At 40.2% G+C, this 24,385-nt stretch overlaps 1 protein-coding gene across 1 annotated transcript in view; it reads right to left on the bottom strand.

The window, feature by feature from the left end:
- MAPK11 (mitogen-activated protein kinase 11) overlaps positions 1-22,543 on the bottom strand; it is a 32,730-nt gene extending 10,187 nt beyond the window's left edge. Inside the window, exons 1-8 of the mRNA XM_064656193.1 lie at positions 22,239-22,543; positions 8,047-8,176; positions 7,128-7,186; positions 5,924-6,035; positions 3,566-3,595; positions 3,386-3,433; positions 887-1,001; positions 693-764 (exon numbers count right to left, since the gene is read on the bottom strand). Coding sequence (XP_064512263.1) covers positions 693-764; positions 887-1,001; positions 3,386-3,433; positions 3,566-3,595; positions 5,924-6,035; positions 7,128-7,186; positions 8,047-8,176; positions 22,239-22,351 — 679 coding nt within the window. The 5' untranslated portion in view covers positions 22,352-22,543. The remainder of the gene's footprint in view (positions 1-692; positions 765-886; positions 1,002-3,385; positions 3,434-3,565; positions 3,596-5,923; positions 6,036-7,127; positions 7,187-8,046; positions 8,177-22,238) is intronic.
- Between the last annotated feature and the right edge of the window lie 1,842 nt (positions 22,544-24,385).

The raw sequence follows: 24,385 nt of genomic DNA, 5'->3' as shown, positions 1-24,385 counted from the left end.
TGCAGTTGTTTCCTCATTCCTTACTATGTGTTTTTCTTCAGCTTTCTTTTATTATTTTACTGCTCTCCTCAGTAACATCTCTTTTTTTTTTTTTTTTCTCCTGCCAGCACAGGAAACGCCAATGGAAATCCCTGATGCTCCATCAGGGACCACAGCACAGTGCTGCGGAAAAGAGAGGGTTTTGTTGCTCCTGTGACATTTCTGGAGCTTTCTGGCTTTTTTTTAATATCAGGACACAGTAGGCCAATTAATTTACTTATTATTTAAAAGTTAATTCATTTGCATTTTAGGAACTTCCAGCCTAAAAGAAGTTCTATTTTTAAAAATCGTATTAGCTGATGAAAAAATAGTGCCTTTACTTAGCTTCAGTTCTAGCATGTGTTATTTCAATAAGATCTACACATGGAAGAAGTCTACTCTGTTGTAACTAGTTTATTATTTAAATACAGATACACAACAAAGAATAAATGTAACTTATTGTTGGAACATCTGTTACTGGTTTTTATCCTAGCAGTGAGTCTCATATTCAGTTGTCATATACACACTGAACTGAAAGATTAGGAAATTGTTTACTCTTTTACCAGTTTGTGACCTCAAAAACATTTCCATAGAAGCACTCAATTCCTTAGGAAAAAAAGGAAGAATTAGAGAGTATTTTTGTAGCTGCATTTTAAGTTTTATACTAAGGATACAATCATTTCCTGGAAATAGAGCCTTCCCTTTCAATAGCTCTGCCATGATACATCCGACCGACCATATGTCAACTGCCAAAAACAGAGAGAGAAATGTGTACAATGAATCAAAGTGACCCTTAAATACAATTTCCTCTTGGTTTAAAACTATCACTCCATCCAGCTGTAGCAAAATACAAGCCTTCACAGTTTACCTGTTTGATTGTAGTGCATCCAATTTAACATAATTTCTGGAGCTCTGTACCATCTTGTTGCAACATATCCAGTCATTTCATCATCAGTTTGTCGAGCTAAACCAAAGTCTAAAATCTACAGAATAAAAAGAAAATAATAATTTTTAAAAATCCCCTTTCACTTTTGTTATAGGCCCTGATTTTCCCCATTTCTCATTTCTGAGTTTACCATAGTCCCTCACTATCGGTGAAGTAAAACAGGAGCACTCTGCAGATGAGCTCATCTGCTCTCCCTGCTGTATCCCTGTAGCCTAGGGGTCTGCATAAAGATGCTTCCACTACAATGAGCCTGGCCCTTTGTTCTCTAAGGTAAACTTTACATTTTCCGTTGACATTCATTTGCTAAAAATAAGCACTGTTGCTATTAAAAATGAAACATTATTATCAACTGGGAATATTTGTGTAAAACGCCAACAGCAAGTGCCAGTAGCCACTTCAAGATCACACAAGCTGATCACAAATCTGCAGAATTTCTGTTGTTTCCCTCTTATGTCTAAGCATTTACCCAAATCACACATCAACCCAATGCCACTAGGAAAGAAACATATATCCTGCATAAAAAGGTAGATTTAAATCATATACCATCTGTTTTTGGTAGAATTTGCACACCAAAGTAACAAAGGAGCTCTGTTTAGGTACAGACAGACTTGATTGCAAAATGTTCCCCTCCATATGCTTTTCCTTGCTTAGTTTACATTGATGGGAAGTTATTTCAATTGATTTTTTTTCTGTTCATCTTTGCTTTCTATTCTATTCTCTGATTAGTCTATGTCCCACTAATTATGGACCCTAGCTCTAAGAGAGTCTGCTGTGAAAGTGTACCATCTGAGCCTCAGTGCTGTTAAGTCAGTCATGTGAGCTAGCTAGCATCTCTTCACATAAAAATGTGAATAAGAGCATTGAATATCTCCTGTGCTGAGATCCAGGATTATTTATTAAGCTGATGGCTAATCCTTTTCATTGGCAATAAGAAAATTTCAAGAGGTTCATTCAAAATTCCTGTTATAATCCAATTAAAAGATATGAAAAGCCTAAATAAAAATATTAAGACATAAATAAGACATTAACATCCTTATCTATAATATACTTTAAAAGCATAATGTATTTCTTAAATAGGGAAAGAAAAATATATGAGGCAAACGAGGCACAAACAATGGTGTGAAGCTTAAACAGTAATGTTCTTATATTTATAAGGGTTTTTGCAATATTTTTCCCTAACAGCTGATCCCTTCTATCAAGTATTGTACACACACATTTTCCTTCTTTCTGTTTCTAGTTCGTTTTTGTTCGTACTTGGAAATATCTACTAGTTTGTTCTATTAAAAATAATTTGAGGAAGTAAAGCTATATATATAAACAAAGCAGAGAGTGGTGTAACAAATGCTAGGCAGGGAGGTGCACAGATAGCACAATAATAGAAGAAAAGCAGTAAAAATCTCCTTTACTTACAGTACAAAAATACAGCACACATTTTAGAGTGCATGATCAGAAACAGATGACCCATAAAATTTCACAGATGCTGAACATATATGCATGAAGACATTAAAGAGATAATAATGAAACTTGCTGAGCATCTGCAAGTGTCACTGAACCAAACAGGAACTACAGTTTCTCACCACAAATCCGGATTAGTGCAAGAACCTAACTGCACTACTCTTATTCGCTATTGTGATTTTTTGCTGATCTTGTAGTATTTGGAGTCTTTTCTTAAATCCCTCGCAGCTGGAATAAAGTGATTACATCAGAGTATTAGAAACAGGGAGAAAGACGTTTCTGGCTGTCATGGTGAAATGCTAAATTTCTCATTCTTAGGTTTAAAGGCTTAGAAAGCTACAAGACATCTTTTCCTTTTCCTGAGTCTCATGCTTATTATGCAATATTGTATCACACGGACACAGAAAGAGATGTATTTATTTAGATGTGTATATTAAAAATAGCATCTGAGAAGCATGGATTACAGGGGTTTTTTTTGTTGGTTGGTGTTTTTTTTGGTTGGTTTTTTACTGCCTATAACTGGTAATACTGATATATTTTTTGCCATCATTATTTAATTTGGCTTATATGTTCTACAGATATAAAAATGAAAGTTTTTGTAAGGTTTCATCTAAACATGGCAGATGCAGATACATATCACAGGTCAGGCTTCCAAGATATACTCAGTTAAGTACTCACTCATGGGCCAAATTACTAGCTATTATTAGCTAATTATTACCCCCACCATCTGTGGGGTATATAGGGATGAACATTTTGCAAAGATTCTTACATTCATATTAAATTAGCATTTGGGAGAAAACACATGTTCATGGAAATGGTTTTTCTATGCCAGCGGAGGAACAGTAGCAAACAGTAGTTGAAATTAATGGATTCAGAAATAAAAATGGTAGCTAATGTTTTCTCAGAAAACTGTCATCTTGAGAGCTTTTTTTAAAACATTCTTCATTACAACAACATGATACTTACCCTCAATTCACAGTCTTCATTTACGGCTAGGTTGCTGGGCTTCAGGTCCTGTGGCAGAACACAGTTAGTCAAGTACTATTTTAACCTTTTAAAGTATATTGTAACTATTTCTTAGTAACACACTTGATGCACAGAAGGACACATTCCATTCATTTTTATTACACCAATGAGTGAACTCACCCGGTGGATGATTCCAGCTGAGTGAATATACTGTGAGACAAAAAAGAAAAAAAAAGGTAAGATTTGAATTTAGAGGTGAAGGGAGGTAGAAGTCACTTGTCTTATTCGTTTGTTTCTGAGACTGACTGTTTTATATACAGAAAATACTTACGTCACACCACATTTTCAGATCAGAGGTATGTCAAACTTCAAAACCTCCCTGTTTTATCTTATCCAGAACTGGATATTTCAAGAAAGGTAACCATGAGTTACTAGATTCCACCACAAAAGAAAGCACTTGCAGTGATTCTTCTGTTGAAAATTTCTTCCCAATCTGGAATTTGTTCCAGTCTTAGCTGGAACATGTTGATCAGCTAGTGTCTCAGTGAAGTCACAGTATGGGAAGGTGATTTAACATCATGTAAGAGACCAAAATACCTACCTAGGCCATAGCATTACTTCAGGTCCACTTTCAAAGCAGAGACTCAAAGCAGTATTTCCATGGCTATTTAGTGTCTCTGCTATTTTACATAAAACATTTAAAATCGAAGATTGAGAAAAGCTTATTCTGTCATTGCCTATCATTCCCTTGTCAGGATTAACAGCAAATTTATCTATCATATTACTTATCAACATCAGCAAGACCTTGAAAATGTTCTGTTTCATTCTCTAGAGGTGAAGTCACCTTTTTTAGGAGCAGTGATTATATGCGAAATCTGTATAGCAACTGGGAAAACCCAAAGAAAACACAAGGGCATTCTCCATGTTCCAGACCTAAGCACTGTTTATCAGAAGGCAAGGCCACCTCTCAGTGCTCCTCACAACAGCTGCGAGCGGCTCAATGAAGATGAAACCAAACTACTGCATGTGACAGAAGGGGCCGTGCCCCTGCTCTGCTGAGACGACCACAAGAGCTCCTCTCGGTGCCACCAAGCAGTGGTCTACCAGCCAGCTCAGAAGCCTGGAAAACTGCAGCTCCACACTGACACTGATTGCTCATTCGGCTTCTGCAGGATGCAAAGCCTGTGCTCCACACTGCTGAACACACCTACCACCACCAGCAGGCCCAAAGCATACTCAGGTATGAGAATACAAGTTGCAGTGACTCCAGCATAGATGTGAGGAGATATACATGATATACATGATCATATGTTCTCCAACTGGAATTTCAATTCCAGAAGAGACAAGCCACTTCTCTTCAAAACAGAGCCAGAAATGCACCTGAGTGCATTTCTGAAATTAATATTTACTTAGAGTACAATTCTTACTATGATTTAGCTCTGACACAAAAGATAGACTTATAAACAAAACCTCAAGCTGGATAATTAATGCCAGAATCCATCTTCATAATTAAGCTATTAACTCATGTAAATGAGACAAAATAATTAAGGTCTCAGTTTTGCAATTTTTATTCACTAAAATCTGCACTTAAATTGACAAAACCTGCATGCATGAATAAGAACTACTGTCTCAGGCACAAGGTGACTTGATGAAAATCAGGTAATAAGTATATTTCAGAACCAGTATTTACCATGGCTTGCTTTCAAACATACATGATATTTTCCGTGTCTAAAATATCAATTACTGTTCGGTTAGCTACTAAAGCAGCTGACTCCTCTCTTTTCTGTTTGCTTATACCCGGGAAAATCTATACTGGTCTGAGAAAAAACTTAGCATCGAGTAAAGGGAAACATTACCTACTTCTTCACCTGTTTATAGACACTTATATGTTTAACATCAGCAAAATTATACATATTTTGATTCTTTTGGAAGCAAATCATGCTGCATTTTCATTGCCAGTCACCTGTGTTATCTAACTGTATAAATTTAAACTGGTACAATTAAAGGAAAACAATGACTTTACAGGCAGAGTAAATCCCAAGTGATTGTGTGCAACACTGTACATGGCTGGGATAAATTTCTACTTCCAGACATTTCCCAAAGGACCCGACTGACCTGGTTAGCTCTTCATCTATGTGGCACTCTCTACAAAAATCAGGACTGTGGTTTTTCAAACTGGCTTATGTCTTTCAAAGCAAAAATATGAGTTACTTGCCATATTGTTCTTTATCCATTTCACATTTTTCAGAATTTTTGAGACACTATATAGCAAGTGATTGTCCTGCAATAGTAACTTAAATAGAACTAATCTAAACATTCAAGAGGAGTATTCACATGTATTATGCATATAAACATTGGCAGGCTTGGGGGTCTATTTCTGGTTAGAAAAATTATCTGATAATTTCTGAAATGATTGCTGCTACCTGTGCAGTCCTAAGACATGAAAAAAAAAGTCTTTATGTACTGTCATTGCAATGAAACAGTCATTACTACAACATTTAGATTGTGGACTCTAAAACTCTTGCACTCAGCCAGTACCTTAAGACCTCGAAGTAACTGATAGATGAGAAACTGTATATGATCATCTGTTAACTTCTGGCACTTCACAATGTTATTCAGGTCAGCACCCATTAAATTTGTCACAAGATACCTGTGAAAATAAAACAGGGAGAAGAAAACAAAGAAACACACCTCATTTAAGAACGGCAGAATGTAAATCCTTCTAGAAGAAACACATATAAAGAGTATCTACATATGCTCATGTAGGTTCTTCTTCTGTCTAATAACACAGTTTATATCCTTTAAATCAACTATGAGCTTTAATAATGCAATCACTGCTATGAGATTTGGTATAATGAAAAAGAAAAGTCCTTACAGCACATTAAAAGCTTTTATCTCTGTTTTCTCCATGACACAATACACCAGTGATGCAACGTATTTTTTGATGAAGAAGAAGCCTCACTCAAGACCAAAATGGGAGCATTACTAGACCTGCAAGGCCTTGGAATATCTGATGATGGAGGATGGAAATTAACATTAGATTGGTTGAAGTAAGAGTGTTTTGTGTAACTTCCCTCCCTGTTCCCACTGGAAGTTTTATTTTTTGACAAATTTTGCAGAAATGTTGATTCTTTCCAAAAACAGCACTGGAACAAAAGTATGCATCTGTCATATCCAGTTCCTATTTGTGTAATTTTCCCCAGAGTCAAAGGGGTTTGGCCACTAATTTCCATGGAGACAAAACCAGATTAATTACTATTTCTTCTGCTAAATTGTTTACCTAAGAGCTTATACATTATGTAAACCAAGAGGAACTCAGCATAAATTGTGTCTTTGAGTAGGACCAAAATATATCTAATCCTAGGACTCTAGCCTGAATTTACCTTGTCTCAGTTAAGCAACAGAATACTTTCCTGCATTCCTGAACTATCCTGTCTATCTGTGAAAAGATAATCTACAGCTAACACACAATTTAACTGAAAAAGTTTTAAGCTTTCTGGAACTTATGCAGCATTAAACCACTCACCATATACTTATAATCTTATTAATTATCATTTAAAATGTACAAAAATGAGGTCCATCTTCCTGCAACCTCTTTTGTGGAAAAGCTGCAAAAAGGTTTTTACAAAGTCATCTCTGCTGCAAGTCTATTAGAATAGAAATGTATGTACTTCCTTTTTAAAACCAGAGTGGTATGTACTTACTTCGTAACTAGTCAGAATGATTTTAAAATTTTACTTACACTTCGTTAAAATTTTCTATTGATGTTGCTGGTGTAAAAACATCTAGCAATCCTATAACCTGAAAGGTGAAGGAAGTGACATTTTATTTTTAGAAATCTGCAAAGCAGTATATAGTTAGTATTGACAGCACTCAGCATTTTTGGGATGAAACTTACAAAAATATGACATATGTTCATCCTGAAAACTGGCACAATGTTATAGGTCTATAGGTCTATACAGGTATCACCTCAGCTATATCCATGATCAACAGAAAATTATATTAATTACAAAAAATAATTACTACAAGATTTTAGACAAACAAAAATTAAGGCAGGAAAAGTAATGTCTCAATACAGAAAAGTTGACACATGTCTTATACAATTGTTATACTTAAGATTATGCACAATTTCATGGGTTTTCTTGTTCTGTTCTTGTTTAACTTTTATAGCATCCTTTCTCCAGGATACTTTTCAATCCACCATATTTTATTCAGGCTTCAGGTCATCAAATTACCTTTAAGCAGGTGGATACCACACTGAAATCAACTGTTTACCACATAAACTTAGAACAGTACTCAGTCACGTGGGGCCTAAAGAGTGTCTGACAGAACCCAAAACCAGAAAAAGCAGGTTTTTCCCCCCTGAACTTACGGTTCAAGATGTTTCAACAGCATACTTTTCTAGAGAATACTTTTATTACTTTAGTTAGGGAAAAGTAGGACCACTTGTTTTGGATTTCATTAACCTCATCTTCAAGATTTAATTAGATATTTTTAAAATAAAAATGCAGCCTGTTACTGAAAGCCTCTAAAGTCCAGATGGCTGGATCCAGGTATCTTGGGTAGCTAGACAGTTGCATATACTTTTCCAAAAAATTGAACCTAACTGAAATTAAGCCTATTTTGCAAACTTTAAGGGAAAGAACTCACTGTCCACTTACATTCTCATGCTTCATGTGCTTAAGCAACCGAAGCTCTCGGTAGGTCCTCCGTGCATGGATAAGTGACTGAAAAGGCCTTGAAAGCTTTTTCACTGCCACCTTCTGTCTTGTTTTGGTATCATAAGCTGAACTGGAAGAGGAAAAGAAAAAGTCCATGTTGATGGCATGTTCTACTTCAAAGCTCTCAGGTAATACAATGAAGAAACCTGTACTCTCCTGGGTGTTCTTTCAACTTCTACTCAGGGACTACACCCAAGGAGCCAGTCAGCAGTAACTGAGTATTCAAACACAGTTCCCTTATTTTCCATCTAGGAAATTACTAATGCTTACAGTACTGTTCAGAACTTATCCCTGCATAACCCTTCCCAATATGGCAGAAAAAATAACCAGAAAATTAGCTCCATTAGTGCAGCTCCAGCCTCCAGCTCCAATGCAAGGCTCGTAGGGAATACGGAGATTCAAGCTCTGAAGTTTGTTTTTACTGAACAAACTGAAATCTTCACTAATTAGAGGAACACTGCCATTGTGTCTAGGAATATTAATTACCTACACGACCATTAGCTTGTTAGACGATAATGCCCTAAAACTGGTATTAAATTAGGATGTTGACATAGCCAAGGCCATACCATTTCCTTGGGAAATGCTGGCAACAAGTGAAAAATGGGCACGTCTTACACTTCAGCCTACAGATCCTGCTGACACACAGCATGTGCCTAACGTCACATAGATGGAGGTGCCCTGCTGAAAAGGACACTAAATATACAAGTCACAATTTGCAAACAAGGGAGACCCACTGGTTTTTGTGCATTAGAGAGACATGACAAGCACAACAAGCCACAAATAAATGATGTCTGATCTGTAGCACAGAAATAAAAATGATCTCTGCATGTATTATTTCATGACACTACACAGTACAATTATAAAAAGGTTCAATTTTTTACCTCCTCTTCGGAAGAAAAAAAATTCTTTCAGCTGTTACTCTTATCTATTAAGTTAAAATTGTGTTCAATTAAAATACATTGAAATTCTCTGTTTGAAGTGTGGATAACACTATCTATGCTTACTAGAGAGTAGTAACAAGCCAAGAACCTTTACACACATTAATCTTATAGAACTTTTTTGGAGTTATAAACACGAAAATTAGACAACATGAAAAATGCAGGGAGTAGCACGACAACAGTCAGCAGTCACACCAAATGCAATTAGCTCCTTCTGCACAGTGTTTTAGACATTCCTGCAAATTGTAGGAGATATCTGCTAGAGACAAAAAACACTGATTGTGCCTGGAGTCATCATCATGGCTAGGCTTTGCGAACGAAGATTTGGGAAGGCTCTATCCACATTTGCTACAGGCACGCTGGTGGCTTATGAGGCCAATACGTGACAGACATATCCGATTGCGAAAGGCACAGCAGAAAGACTCCTTAGATGGTGTATTCTGCAATACACGGTTCTTTCTGCGTTGCCTTTTCTCCTCGAGGGTGATCCTGCGTGTGTTCTCAAAGGAGACAGCTGCGTTATAGATGGTGTGTCTCCAGGCCTCCCGATTTGAGGCCAGAGTAGACCAGTTATGGTGATCAATATGGCCAAGGCTGAGATGTTGTTTCAGGGAGTCCTTGTATCTTTTCTTCGGGGCTCCTCTCATGCGGCAGCCAGTGGCAAGTTCACCGTAAAGCAAGATTTTAGGGAGGCGGTGGTCCTTCATCCTGTGCCTGGAGTAGCTCCCAACCTAATACACTGAGCCTATAATCAGCTCCAAGCAGGTGAACTCCTACACATATTTGGTGCTATGGTCAAGTCATGAAGAGTCAAGTGAAGAGCAAAGCCTCATTATCTACAGGGCAAGGTGGTATTTCTGATGAGAAGTAACAAAGGATACAAGCAACAAACAGCCAGGAAGATCAGTGTGGCATCCAAAAGGTGATTGTGATACAGTTACCCTAGAATTCACCCAACCAGGTGAAGGTCAATCCAGAATTTCATAAAAACCAGAGTAAAAGTAAGTAGATTTAATTAACAAGTTTCTTGCATGCACCATGGAAGGAGAAAGTCACTCATGAGATAAATGAAACAGATAAGCAGATTACATAGCTAGTTCCTTGCAAGCATCACAGTAGCTGATCTTCAGGGAAGTTTTAAAGGTGTAAAGTGTTGTGGCTTTGCTGAGCACCTCAGGAAGGGCATTCCCTGAGCAGCAGAAAGAATGCATAGGAAGAAGATGACTGATCACTCTGACAAGTGGGTGGAAGAGATATAATAGAGATACTTGTTCCATCAGTAGGGCAGGGACAGAGTTATTCAGGATATGAGGATGTTGTGTTGCTCTAATACATGGAGCAGCTCAAGGAAAGAACAGTGTGAGAAGAACTGACAACAGAGATATCTTAAAATTCCACATGACCAGCCACAGGAACAATATGAAGGTTGCACAAATAAATCAAAAGAAATAAAAAGGAAGCCAATGCTTGGCTGTTAAGGCAACAAAGATTAGATGTAATTGCCTTGTGTTTAATCATGGGCAGTGAAGCCACTGGAGAACACTGCCAAGTCGCACAGATGCATACTCTCTATATCCTTTCCAACTTCTTTTGAAAAGGAAATGTTTATCCAGATAAATAAATAACACTGCCCAAAACAGCAGTCTGCTTAACATTTCAGCTCTTCTGGCAACTCACAAGCCTTCCCACTCATGCTTATACTGGTTTGTGAAATACTGTATACATTATACAAGGCTAGAAGGAATTAGATTTTAAATCCCATTATAATGATAAACATCACTCTCCCTCCAATTCTAAGTCCAAATGTGCGTTTCAGTGATTTAAAAACCACTGATCTTTAAGATGGATTACTTTTTATCCTCCATATGACTCAAGGCTACGAAGCTTTCAGATGGTACAAAGCACTATCTTCTTAGCTTCAATAATTCTTATGACAGCAGCTTTTTAGACCTAGGATGGAACCATGTAAGAAGAAGAGGAAAAAAAAAAGGCAACTTGAGTCCTGAGACCTCCAATGGGAAATGATGAAATATCATGTATTGAAGCTGCACAGGCCAGTGACTGACTTGGTTTAAATGAGTTCCTCCACACTCAACTAAGTGCACCAAGTGATAATCAGAGCCAATGCCTCAGGCTCCATCCTTGCCTGATTTCCCTAATTCAAGTTATTAACAGTAAAGCATTCAAAAGTATGTTTGAACTGTCTTGTTTGTCAGACTCAAGGATGACTTGCATCTGTGACCTCTGCTACTGCCTCTGTGATCACATTTTAATACTAGGTCTCTCTGTCTCGATATTCCATCATCATAGCTGCAATGTGGTTTGTCCCTCAAATCCCTCATTGGCCCCTGAGTAAACTGTCAGATGGCAAGGATGAGAAGCTTCCTTTTCTGTGTGATATCCCCAAAAATGCTCAGCTTTCAGAATAGTCCCTGGATAGGACATCTCTGGGCCTATTAGAGCAAAAATATGGGCCCACCTGACCTTGGCACTTGCAAACCCTTCCTTGGGGGCCTGTAAACAGCGTAAAATGACTGAAAACAGCTTCTTAAAAGAACCCCCAAACCTATGTTGTTAACTACTTTGATTTAACAGGGGAAAAAAGTGTTAGAGGCCCTCTGTCACAGTTTAACTGCAGCTGGCAACTAATTACACAGCTGCCCTACCTGCTCACTCCCCTCCACCCCCACCTCGGAAAGAAAAAGTAAACCTCATGCATTGAGATAAGAACAATTTAATAACTGAAACAAAATATAATAATAATAATCTCAAATATGTTAACAATATTAATAAATCTAATAACCACATGATATTCTATGGTATGAAACATCCCTTTGGCTAGGTCAGGTCACCTGTCCCAGCTGTGCTCCCTCACAGCTTCCAGCACAGCTCCTAATTAGCAGAACATGGGACGCTGAAAAGTCCTTAACTTAGGGTCAGCACTACATAGCAAAACCCAATACATCAGACTGTTATCAACATTATTCTCATACTGAATCCCAAACACAGCACTGTACCATCTACTAAGAAGAAAATTAACTCTGCCCCAGCAGTAAGCAGGACATCCTCACCTTCCCTTACCCTGCATGATGTCTGACTCACAGCTTCCCACTTCTTCCCTGAGACTGGAGAGGGCTTCTCTGCCAGTCTCTTGGTGTTTGCATTGCCTCACAAACAACTGCCAGCAACTTACAGTGACTTTTTCTTTTGCAAGGTTATTTTCTACATACTTCAGCTTTGGCCAAATACCTGTGTTTATATCTGGTTTATACTCACACATGGAAACAAATCATCCTTCCTATGGTTCAGCTACTGTTTCCTGGGTTTCTCTGAAACTACTTCTTCTGAAGTGTTTTATCTCTGATTATGTTGTTACTTTGTGTAGCTGGACAGAATAGTGCGACGGAGATAAACTTTGATATTTGCAAAGGGATATCATCTCCCATCTCTAATCTATTCCTTACTGTTGGCATTTCATTTGTCGTATGCAGTGAAAATAAGTGACTTTTTAATTACATATTGTCAGTATTTCTGTCACCATCACTACATGGTATGCTCACATGCCTCAACAGAATATGGGAACACCACTTTAGACAGACTTTCTATCATAATTTAAAAAGAAACACAATTATTAATATCGTTTTAATTTACAAGAAACAACTTTGTAACAATCTTAGCAATAGCTTTTTCAGATATGATCATACTTGACCAAGAACCCATCAGAGTTATGACACATTTTTTGCTGTCTCTCTTTCCAAGATCAAGGATAAAAAGACATTATTCTGCTTACATGGATGGCATCATTTTCACACAGATTAGAGACTTTTGTTTAGTGTTATTTTCAATCATTGCTTAAATTAGACCCACCTTTTCAGTGTTGTCAACTCCTATATTTAGGAATTCTATTGAAGTTCCACTAGATGAAATACGAATCTCTATTTATATGCACATTTACCCAGTTCTTAAGGTTTTAGAGAAAAATATGAACATAGGAAGCTACTGCAGTCTAAAAACTTAAGAGGCGGAAAACACAAAATTTTAACAGCTTCAAGCTAACTTCATGACTTTTGATGGGACACAGGTTTTGGCAGCTGATGCTTATAACTATGGCTGTACTTACAGTAATTTCCCTAGTATCCATGGACAGTTTATCCCCTGTAGTTGCAGAGTAGTAATAGTGGACAGACAGTCCATTCATGTGTGCAGCCCACTCTGATCTCTCAGTGATTTTGGGACTAGAAGCACACCATTTACCTATGGCTACTTAGCCTTTGGGATCGAATTTGCTTCAATAGCTGGAGGCTGTTTGTGGGAACCTGATCTAACAAACCATACGTAGAGCCACCTCTTATCCTATTTAGTAAACTCTAGTATATAATGCAGGAAGAATTCTTCCTGGGATCAGCTGGTCCCACTGAACTATAGCCAGTCCCTGAAACTTTGGGCTTGGCAAGGGCTTATCAGCTGGGCACATTACTACCCGCAATGCCTGGAAAAAGTTCAGCTTGAATGCAGTGTTCAGTCTAGTGAGTTCTCTTCATTCCTGGAGCCAGCTCAGGTCCAGCTGATGCAGAATGAAGGCATGACCCAAAGCTGGCTGTACTAGGTGCCAGACTCGTGCCTGCAGCAACCTCCCCACCTGCTGTAGGTTACCTGAATCAGACAATATTCCATCCCCATCACTCCAGGTAACCACAAGGTTTTGGTTTGTCTACAAAGTCTGATTTTATGCTTTCACAAATATAGCTGTACAAACTAATTAGATATATGTATTCTAAGAGACTTATTTGAGGTTAAGTGCAAAACGCAGAAGACTAACTTTTCCAACATTTCTTTTTTATAATTCGGTGTCTCAGCTTAGGAGGCTGTTACCCTTACACCATCAGAAGTTTGAAACTGATTGGACACACTATACCAAAACTTGGAGAGAATGCTGTAAGCAGCACATGTGACAATGACACTGGGTCTGGGTTTTCCCCATATTGTTCCAGGTTTCTATTTTTGTTTCTTTCACTGCAGCACAACACAAGCTTCTTACCTTCCCTGGGTCACATTCCTTCAGAACATGGGAAGAGTCCCCCATTACACATAAGTGTTAAGGGACACAAACCCCCTCCCGAAAACCAAACCAAACCAAAATAAACCAACAGCCCCCCCCCCAAAAAAGGCAATTGATGCTCAAAACACAGATTCATAATTTTGAGCACTTATCCACAGACCTCAGCACCCTTTTCTGTACCCACTGACTCTTTCTATTACAGGAGACATGAACCTCCTTGTGGACACGTCCTCTTAATTTGTAAGAATTCCTGAGAAAAACAAGCAACAGCAGCAGTAGGGCATATGTGAGCAAGTATTGAAGAGGAAGGAACAGAAGAGGGGTCAATACACAGAAAACCTCATCATTGAGGGGACAGCCCTTACTGCACCATGCATTGGCAAGAAAGACAGGAAAGAGGGACCATAGGAACCTTGCCCTGGGACATTTGCTAGTATCCAATTGTGTAATTAGGGTTCCTCACAACTACAGTGAATATCAACCCTTTTTACATTTGTCATAAATGTCATGTAAATGGACCATAATACCTATTGGCAGAGCAGCAAGGGAACAACACAAAACAGCCAGCCACAGACGATTTGAGTTAAAAGTACCAGGAAATGGTTTGTTTGGTTTTGTTTGTTCTTTATAAATGTTTTGTTACTTTTTTACAAGTTCATGTTGGTGATTTGCACTCTCTAAGAGCTGGCTCTAAAGTGCAAAGAGTGTGTTTGCTAAACCACACAAATCACAAAATATGTGCCTCAAAAGGAAACCATAAAGAAAAATTAGACTATAGCAAGACAAAATATGAGAGGATGACTAGTGGCCAACTCTGAAACTAGAGAGTTAATCTCCTCACAGACAAAAAAACTCCAAACCTGCTTGATGATGACAGGTTATTGTACTGTAAAATTACATCCCATCACTTGGATATTGTTCCAACACACTATGCTGAGCGCTAGCCTCAATTGTTTTGGTTTTAGTACAATCACTGTTAATTATCTCAGATTAATTTACCACTAAATCTAAATATAAAACCACAAATTATTTCTTACATGGGCAACATAATTGTTCTATAACCAACATAAAAATACGTTGGCTTTATGTTTTAAGCAGACACTGAAAAATATTAAAAAATAATTGCTCTCCATATGTTTATGTGAATACATCACCAGTCTTCTTTCAATGTAACAACATGATAATAAAAGTGCTGTATCAGCCTCTGAGTTCACAAGCCATTTTTCAGTTTCTGATATGTTTTCTGGGCCTCCACAGTGGCACAGAACATTCAAATAACTTTACAGAGGAGCAGTCACACTTTTCTAGGTGAAACTACAGACAGTACAGCTTAAACCAGTGGGAGTGATGTATTTAAAATCATGGTTGTGAGAAAAATATAGAGAAGGTTGGGGTCATAAGCTGATAGCTTCTTCAGCATGTACAACCAACTCACGGATATTAAAATAATCATGTATTTTAGATAGCCTACAAGCCCAATGTCAGTATGTAAACAAGAAAATCAGTCAGCTGCCACTAAGCCAGTACACTGCTAATGACAAATGTGTTCCATTCATCATTTCATTAAAAAAGACTGACAGGGAGTTACACATTGTGGGCTTTGAAGCTTCAGTTAGAAATGTGTGTGGTTAATCTGGATATAAAGTTTAACGTGAAAAATATCAGTGCTTTCAAATATATTACACAAACCTATACTGAAAAAATCTCGCTTACATTCTCATTCTTCTTTTTCCTATTCCTCCCCCCACTTCACATTTCCTGTTTCCTCTCTCTACAAGAGCCAAAATTTTAAATGGTAGCAATTAACCAGGTCACGAAGAGGTTTTGAAATGCCCTCTCCCTTCCCAAGTGTATGGACAGAACTAAGATTTTTTTTTTAATATACTATTTTAATATATTTTTGGTATCAACTAACTAATAGGTTCTGAAATTGCAAACAGCTCCTTGGGAAGCTGTGTTAAAGCAACTAGGCCCTAAGATCTTCAGGTCTCTGAAACAGGGACTGTGTCCATCAGGCAACTGCAATCACAATCCTGGTTGACAGCAGGACAGGAAAGGAGGGAGCTATGCCACTACTGCCTCATGTAGTCAGGAGGGTGCATATCATAAAAAAATATAAAGTGGGGATGGAGGAGTCCCTCTGCAGAGAATATGCTCTGTTAATGTATCCCTACAGTCACACAGAAGGCTGAAATTCCATGACCCTTACTACCTTTCTGCCACAACTGAGTCATCTTGTGCCTCTTATCTCTCTTCCATTCCATGCCTCCCCTTTCTCTAAAAAGGATCTCTCCTAACCTTGCCTTTTCTTCACCTTTCCTACGAGACCCTCTATCACCCTCCTCTCACACACAAAGATGTCATCTACTCTGAAACTACTTCACAGGTTTAGTGACAGCCTCCTATATAGAAATCTCCGGCATAAGTATTCTTAGCTCTTCTCACTCTTCTCCACAAACACCTCCTTCATTAAGTGTTCTTAGACATTCTCATTTAAAATAGGAACCTTGACTCCACTAATTACCAACCCATTTCCCTTTCCTTTCCAAAGTCAGTTAACTATACTGTTCCAACAGCTGGAAAATACTCAGGATGAAACCAGACAAAGGAATGACAAGCAACCTGCATTCCACTCTAGTACTCTGACAAAACCACTTTCAACAAACTGTCTAGTGATGTCTTCCTGGCCAGTGCTCAGAAAAACTCTTCCATCTTCTTTTATGTATCTTTTACAAAATTTCTTGAATTCTTGACCTCTCTTGGCTTTGTAGCTGCAAATGCCACTGTGTTTTTGTTCCTAATGGCTATTTCCTTACATTTCTCTAAAGGTCTCACTCTGCAACATTTTTTTCATCCATTCACTCTAGCAATACTGCTGCAAAGATTCTCCTTCTAAGATGTAACATTGGTCATGCAACTCCTTTTATTTAGCTCTCCTCTCTGCTGCAACCTTGCCTTCAAGGCCTTGTTTCTAAGTATCGTTTTTACGTTTACTCAATCTTAAGAGATGTCCTGCTTCTGACTGGACTGTCACGTCAGCCTTCATCTCTCACTCAGTTTTCAACCTTTGAATATGCTTAGAAGGGCACATTGTAAATATTTGCAAAACTAATGAAAGGCTTCAATACCTTCCTTCTGAATGACATATACCAAAAATAGACAACTCTTAACAGACCTTGGACAACAATATTTTAACAACATTGTGTGAAAAGTTTCCAATCAACATAACCATATGTAGGGTGAAGTTCAGCACCTGTATTTGTATTGGAAACAAAAGACCTAATCCAAAAGAACAGTCCAAAGGGAGTACGCTGAAATCTACACATGCTTGGGATTATGTTTGGCCTGTAGAGATCTATAACACCTTCATTTTCCAGCTGTGTTTACACACAGCAGCTGTGTGTTACTACTACTCTAAAAGTTTATCTCAGCATTTACTATTTAAAGTAGCATGTAGTGTTACAGTGACACACACCATAACTCCAGTAGCCTGATCTCACAACTGAAATCATACACTTAGTATCACTACAGCTAAGTAAAAAGATCCTTTTAAAAAAAATACGCAAGTCATCAAATACAATCCTTGGATGAAGACGTTTTTCTCTTTGTCAGTCAAAGACAATTTATACCAGCTTTTAAAATTGCTCAGATGCTATTGAGTTGTCTCAGCATCTCCTTAGAGGTTCTCGACGTGAAAAGGACAGCAATAGCAATGCTATGTTCCAGTATTGCAAGCTACTGCCCTCAAAACACTTTTGAGTACAATCGAACCAGAAGCAGAGAACAGAGTGGATGACAGGAAAGAAGGGGTTAAACTTCAAGAATAAAGTCTTCTGCTTCTATTTTTCCACTTGTACTTCTTCAAAGCAAAACAATAGCCTAAACAGCATCCACCTTGTCCTGTTTCTACCCAAAATTAGCCAGGACACAAACTTAGTGAATCTTAAGCATGCACGTAAAGTTAACAGGACAGAGGAATACTGACATGTTGCATCGTCTAAATGACTTAAGGCAGACTTTGCTTTCCTGCTTTCCTTGAACTGAGGCCCGTGCCATTACACTCTGACTTAGCAGGCCTCTTTTTACAAATGTGTTATGCCATCTAAGTTGGTGTTAGGCATTGTATACTCAAAATCAAAAGAGAGTGAGCGTAAGTGCTATTGATGCCAACAGCCTCTGAGGAAACAGTGCAGGAGTTCCTGGTTGTGAAGAAGATCTGGACTCACTTTGGTTCATCTTGCAACGTCTGTTCTTTCCAAAGAAGGCAGAACACGGAGACTGCAATATGCTAATGTGAAACAACCTGTTGGAGAGATCAGAGACAGCATGCTGCAGAATGCTGTCAATCCCTCCCAGGCAAAAATAGGACTAAGTAGGTTAGAACACAGTTTACAAAAGCTGCATAAAAAGAAGCATACAGGCTTTAAAAAACCCCCAAACAACAGCAAACCAAAAATCTATCCACATTACATAATTTGTGGTACAATAAGTAGTCTTTAAAAAAGAAGCTCTTTCTCAAGGCAGGTAGCAATGCCAGCTCCCAGAATAAAAGGTGGCCATGTACCAAACCGTAGCGGACCCACCACAATACAACAGAGAGGCAGAGATGCTTCAGGCTAAAGGCCCAGTTTATAAGCAATATCACTGGGACAGTCGGAAGACTCAAACACAGCCAGAATTCTTATTTAAAAGGCAGAATTCTGGAGGAACAAGAGTTTAAAATGCAGTTTGACCTGAGATGTAATTTGTCTCTTTTGTCTAGAACTGAAACAAAATGGTTGTAGATGAAGATTATTGCTCCTAAAGTAAGCTAGCTTGCTTCTCATCTAAATGCCTTAATTTATCTTAAATGCTGCACTTGACATCAGAAGGTTTTCAGAACTCTCAATTAGCAGGTTTGGTGCCTGGTCTGTTAAGAGTCAACCAGCTCTTTGACTTCTATGAGAGGTAAATCCAAATTTGAGGATAGACACTGAAAATGCACTTTTCAAAAAAGGTTAACTGAGTTTTGGCTTGAGAAAGAGTTAAAATAATTTTCTAATAATAAAAAAAAATCAACTTGATAAGAAAAGCTACAGCACAAAAAGAAAACCACTCCAAAACAAACAAGTTCTGTGTGTAAATTTGATATTGTCTAACAAAACAAACAAACAAACACCCAGAGAAGAGTGAAATTAACCAAAATGTAACATTGAAGATGCCATTGATACTTTTACATGTAACTAAACTACCACACACTGCCCACACTTCCACAGGGCGTTAATTTTTTTCCTAAACTTAGAAAAAGTCAGATCTGACAGTGGCAAATGACAGAACATCCATGAGCTTGAATGGTCATAGGAAAGAGCTCAGGTAAGAGGAAGCCTTCCATGGAGTTAAAAAACATGAGTAACACAAAAAGTTCTGTAAGGGAGAAGTACTTGAGGGACAGACCTCAGAGGTCTCTCTGCAGTTCATGTAGATGCTGAAGTGCAACACAGCTGAGTTGTGGCTGAGTCTGGAGGATTTCCAAAAAAAAAAGTTCTTCGTGATATGTCGTTAAAAGAGTGAGAAAAGTAGTAGAGCTCTTAATGCTAAGGAAGATTTTGTTTTTATGTATGTTCCACATCTAAATAAAAACTAAGAAAAACAAATGTGAAAACAGTGTGCTTGGTATAGATAACTCTCTAAAAATGAATCTGTTTTAAACTGCTAATATCTATCTCAGTAGCATGCTTGATGCATCTGCAATTAACTCAAACACTAATTCTACCAGACTTACAAAACTGGGCCAAAACACAGCCTCCCGACACAAACTCTCCTATTGATTTTGAGCTGCAAGCAAAGGATGCTTAAATGCAAGTATTTACAATATGTTTCTTATTATCAGTTATCAATTCAGTTACCCAAGTCTATTGGACATGACTGATAACTTACTGTTTAAAAAAAAAAAAAAAGGGTAGAACTAGAGAACAGTTTCACTGAGGCAGAAAAAATTTGTTACAACTGTTCCTGTTTTAAAGTCACTGTTTAGAGTTCAGGACCTTGGCTTCTATTCATCAAACCACTTAAGAATTTGTTTAATTCCAGTGGTTTCTGTAAGACTTGAGTATGTTTTTAGACATTTTACTGAATAGGAGTACAATTATTCACAGAAGAAATATAGCATGTTACTCAAGGGAACAGTTGCGTCTTGTGGGTCTCCTGGGTAAAGCACATGCACACAGACAGAAAAAAAATCAATTTCAATAGACACTAAAAATAGATGGCTTTTCTCAGAGAGATGCCTACCTTTTCCTCATATTCAAGCTTCTCTTTGGGTTTATAGTTCATTGATGTTAACGAGGCTATTAATATAGAGCAATAATTTAATGCTATATTTTATTTTTAAATGTCTATTTTAGAGCAAACCTTTCCCACAGCATCTTCCAGTCTCCATTTTATATCCCACTTCCTATACTTTGCAATTGATAAAAATACTAGGATTTCCTTGGCTCTGCAGACAGTTTCAAAAACCAAAGCACCAGCTGTGCTGCAAGTGAACCATGACAAGTTTTTATTTCCATTCCAATTTCTCAAAAGTCTTGACATCTCATTACAAAATTCAGCGAAGTCGGTCTTCCCCTTGAAATTATGTCAGCATAAATAGGGAAAATAAGCAGAAATGCAGTTTCAATTGGAACACAAAAGTAGTTACTCTGTTACTGTATATCTTAGTTTACTTTCTCTTCTTTTATTGCACAAACTAAGATTTTTATAGTCTAAATAAATTAGGTCCTTGTGAAACTATTCACAGCACACTGTCAGAGGACTCTATGCTTAACTACAATGGCAGGTACCAACACTCACATGGTATTTGGCTAGATTTCCCTGGTGCAAGCATAAATCAGAAATAATAAAAAAAGAGAAGAACTGAAAGATACTTCACACTAGTCCTGAGTGTTTCTGCTGATTATTGGAGGGTTTTTAAATGCATATTTCTAGCTTACATATAACTGGGACATTTCACAGAGCTAGGGAACGAAGCAACAAATATAAAACTCCATAAATGTTCTCTGTTATCCAATTACGAAGAGTATGAAGAGAGAAAAAGAGAGAACTACTGCATGAATTTAGAGCACGAAGAAAAGTAAAGTTCTACAATTTTTTTTTTTAGTACTTCTTTTTAAAGGCCCATTATGAGTTGTTTTACATAATTTCACTTACCCAGTTTACAAAAGAAACACAACTCTTTTTCAGAAACCCCTTAAACATCACTAGTATTTCAAAAAATTGATTCAAAGCTTTTATAAGCGTAGTAAGGCGTGCATCAAATACTAAAGTAACAGCCCAATCTGCACTGGGAGTTCCCGAGAGCGTAAACCTGACGTAGGAATTATCAAAGAAAGGGATACCTTTTAGGATAAGATGTGGTAAACCCTTATACAACCTTAAGATCCCGAAGCCCTTGGGCGGCATTCTGCCCTAATCTGCGATCCCCCGAAACCACTTGGTGAGCCCCCCGTGTCCTCCCTCAGCCTGCCCCGCTCCGGGGGCTGCTCCCATTGTCTCTGCGGACAGAACTCCCCCATTTCGCCGTGGATGCCCCGGGCCCTGCGGGATGTCCCGCTCACCCCCGGCTGAAAGGGCCGCGGGTGGACGCCGCTCCGACAGCGCTTCCTCGCGCCCCAACGCTGCCTCCCCGTCCCCTCCGCTAGGACCCGCCATGACTGCGCAGGATTCCCGGCTTCGGGGCAATTCCCACTCCGGCGGGAGCAGCACCCGGCGGCAGCAGCCCCGCGGCGGGCGGTCACTCGGCGCCGCCGGCCGCGGGGGCCCCTCATAGCCCGGGGAGAGGCTCCGGGGGAGCGGCCCCGGGGCAGCGGCAGAAGGACGGGCAGGGGCCGCCCCGGGGCGGCGGCGGGCGCGGTTGCCCCGGGTTACGGCGAGGCATTCCCGGCCCCGCGGGGCCGCGGCGGGGAGCGGGAGCCCCGGCGCCGCTCACACCGGTGCCCGGCGGACACGCCCCCGCCCGCCGCCGCCGCTGAGCTCCCCCCTCCCCGCACACGACCCCCGGCGGGGCACGGAGCCTCCCGCCAGCCCAGCATTGTCCGTCCCCGCCGCCCGCCGGCTGCACCTGCCGGCTCCCGGCCCCGCTGCCGCCGCCCCGCACCTACCACACGGAGCCGTAGGCGCCGGAGCCGACGGGGGTGAGGTTCTGGTAGCGCTGGGGCACCTCCCACACCGTCTTGTTCAGCTCCTGCCGGTAGAAGCCGCCGCGCTCGGACATTTTCCCGGAGCCGCCGCCGGCAGCGGCAACAGCAGCGGTAGCCGCCACTCAGCCGAGGCGAGCACGGCTGGCGCCGGCGGGGAGGAGGGACCGGGAGGGGAAGGGGAGGGGAAGGCGGAGGCCGAGGGGGTGGGGGCAGCGGCCGGGGCCGGGGAAGCCCGGGAGGGGGCGTGGGGCGCTCGGCGCACAGGCCCAGGAGCCCCGGGGCGGCACCCGGTGTCCTCCCGCGGGGCTGCCCGGGGCGTGCGGGGAGTGGCGAAGCGCCGATCCTGACCCGGAGCACCGCAGCTGGGGCGGTGACGGCCCGGAGCGGTGGCTACACCGCATCGGCCGCCTCTGCCCGGACGCGCGGGAAGGGCCCGTGCCGCCGCCTCTGCTCCCCGCGGTCACCCGGCCCTTCCCCTGGCATCTCTCAGGCTTTCTGAAGCTTTGCTGACACCTTTCTGACTTTGCCAAGGCCACCTGAAGCTCCCCCTCGGCCCGTCAGTCTCCCCCCTCCACCTCGAGCTGCAGCGCCAGCGGCGGTGACCCTGCGCTGGGCTCTCAGCCCGAGCACGGCCTGCGGGGCCAGCGCGGCCCCTGCTCACTGAGGGAGCCCCGGGCAGGTCTGGCATTTATTGGGAGTCCTCTGGTGCCTACAATTTCCCCTTACAGCATTGACTCCCACATGCTGATTCCCACTCCTCATTTGAGTCCTCTCCCTTTTCATCAAGGAAGACTTGACCCCTCAAGATAACAGACAATCTTGAAAACTTTAAAACTCCAAAACTCATGCACCAGTTAAAGGTTCTCTGACTTTTTTTTTTATTCTCTGAAGTGTACCTTATACAATATCTCAACCATCTCTGGAATCATTACAACACTACTGCAATGTTACCAGTATACTATTTTAAAATGTATTATTTCCTTCCATAACTTCTTATGCTTCTTTGACCACCTCTAAGTAACTAAATTAAAATATAACTAAATTAAAAAATACGTGAATGATGCTACTACAGCCATTTATCCACAGCCATCCGCTCAAAGGGTACTAAGTGCTCCTAAAGCCGTAGCCTAGTTCTCATTTCTACCCTGCTCTAGTGCAGCAGAGCTCTCCAATCCTCTTCACACTGCTCCTTGGTCCCAACTGAATTTCTGTGCTGAGGGCATAATACTTGAAGGAAGTGGCAAGTGTGAAAAATCAAAAACCCCATTATTTTATCTTATTTTTCTCAGCACCACCATTTTGAGTTGTAAAAACTGAATAAGAGTGCAGTCACTCTACACCAAGCCAAGAAGAAATATTTCTGTCATTGCCATCCCCCACCTTCCTCATACCTAAAGTAAGCAGCCCCAAGAAATTTCCAGTGCCAAATGAAGCAATTTATCCTACTTGCTGACTTATTAAACTTGATCTCTATAGATGTTTTGGTGTATTAGATTATTTCTTTCTAACTGCAGCCATGTTGAAAGTTTAGTCTTTGAAATTTTAGTCTGTCCATGTTTGCCCAAGCTTTTAATCATGCAATTTCCACAGGAGTTAATTTTCTGTCTGGTTGACATTTACTATTGCTCTCAATTTTCTGCCTTCTGTGAGCTTCTGTCAGTTATTTGTATTGCAATCATGACTCTCAGATTGCACTTGTTATCTTTCTTTTATTGGATACTACATATATGGTATTCTATCACATGTAGTGAGGGAGATAACGGAAAACACCAAGGATGGAGGACAGCACATTTGAGTTGTGTCAGAGCTAGGCAGGTTACAGATCTCCAGAAGTGTCCCATAAAGCAAGCCCCGACAGCTGTTCCTCCCATGGCAGAGGCAGCTCATCCATCTTTGCTGGCTCTGTGAAGGTGCATGAGAAAGAGGAAGAGGCAGCTCCCTTGTCAGCTGCATTCTTGCTTTTGGTTGCAGTTTTACAGGTTGGCTAAGTCTGTGAGCGTCAGGGAGAGAGAGAGAGCGAGAGGAGAGAGAGTGAGTGCACTCTGATGAGGTATGAAGACATAAAGAAGAGATAAGGTCACAGCTTCCTCTGTACGTACATTGCCTCT

Source organism: Pseudopipra pipra, chromosome 5 (genome assembly GCF_036250125.1).
Source record: "Pseudopipra pipra isolate bDixPip1 chromosome 5, bDixPip1.hap1, whole genome shotgun sequence".
In the NCBI taxonomy this organism is placed as follows: domain Eukaryota; kingdom Metazoa; phylum Chordata; class Aves; order Passeriformes; family Pipridae; genus Pseudopipra; species Pseudopipra pipra.
This window is presented reverse-complemented; position numbering and strand designations above follow the sequence as displayed.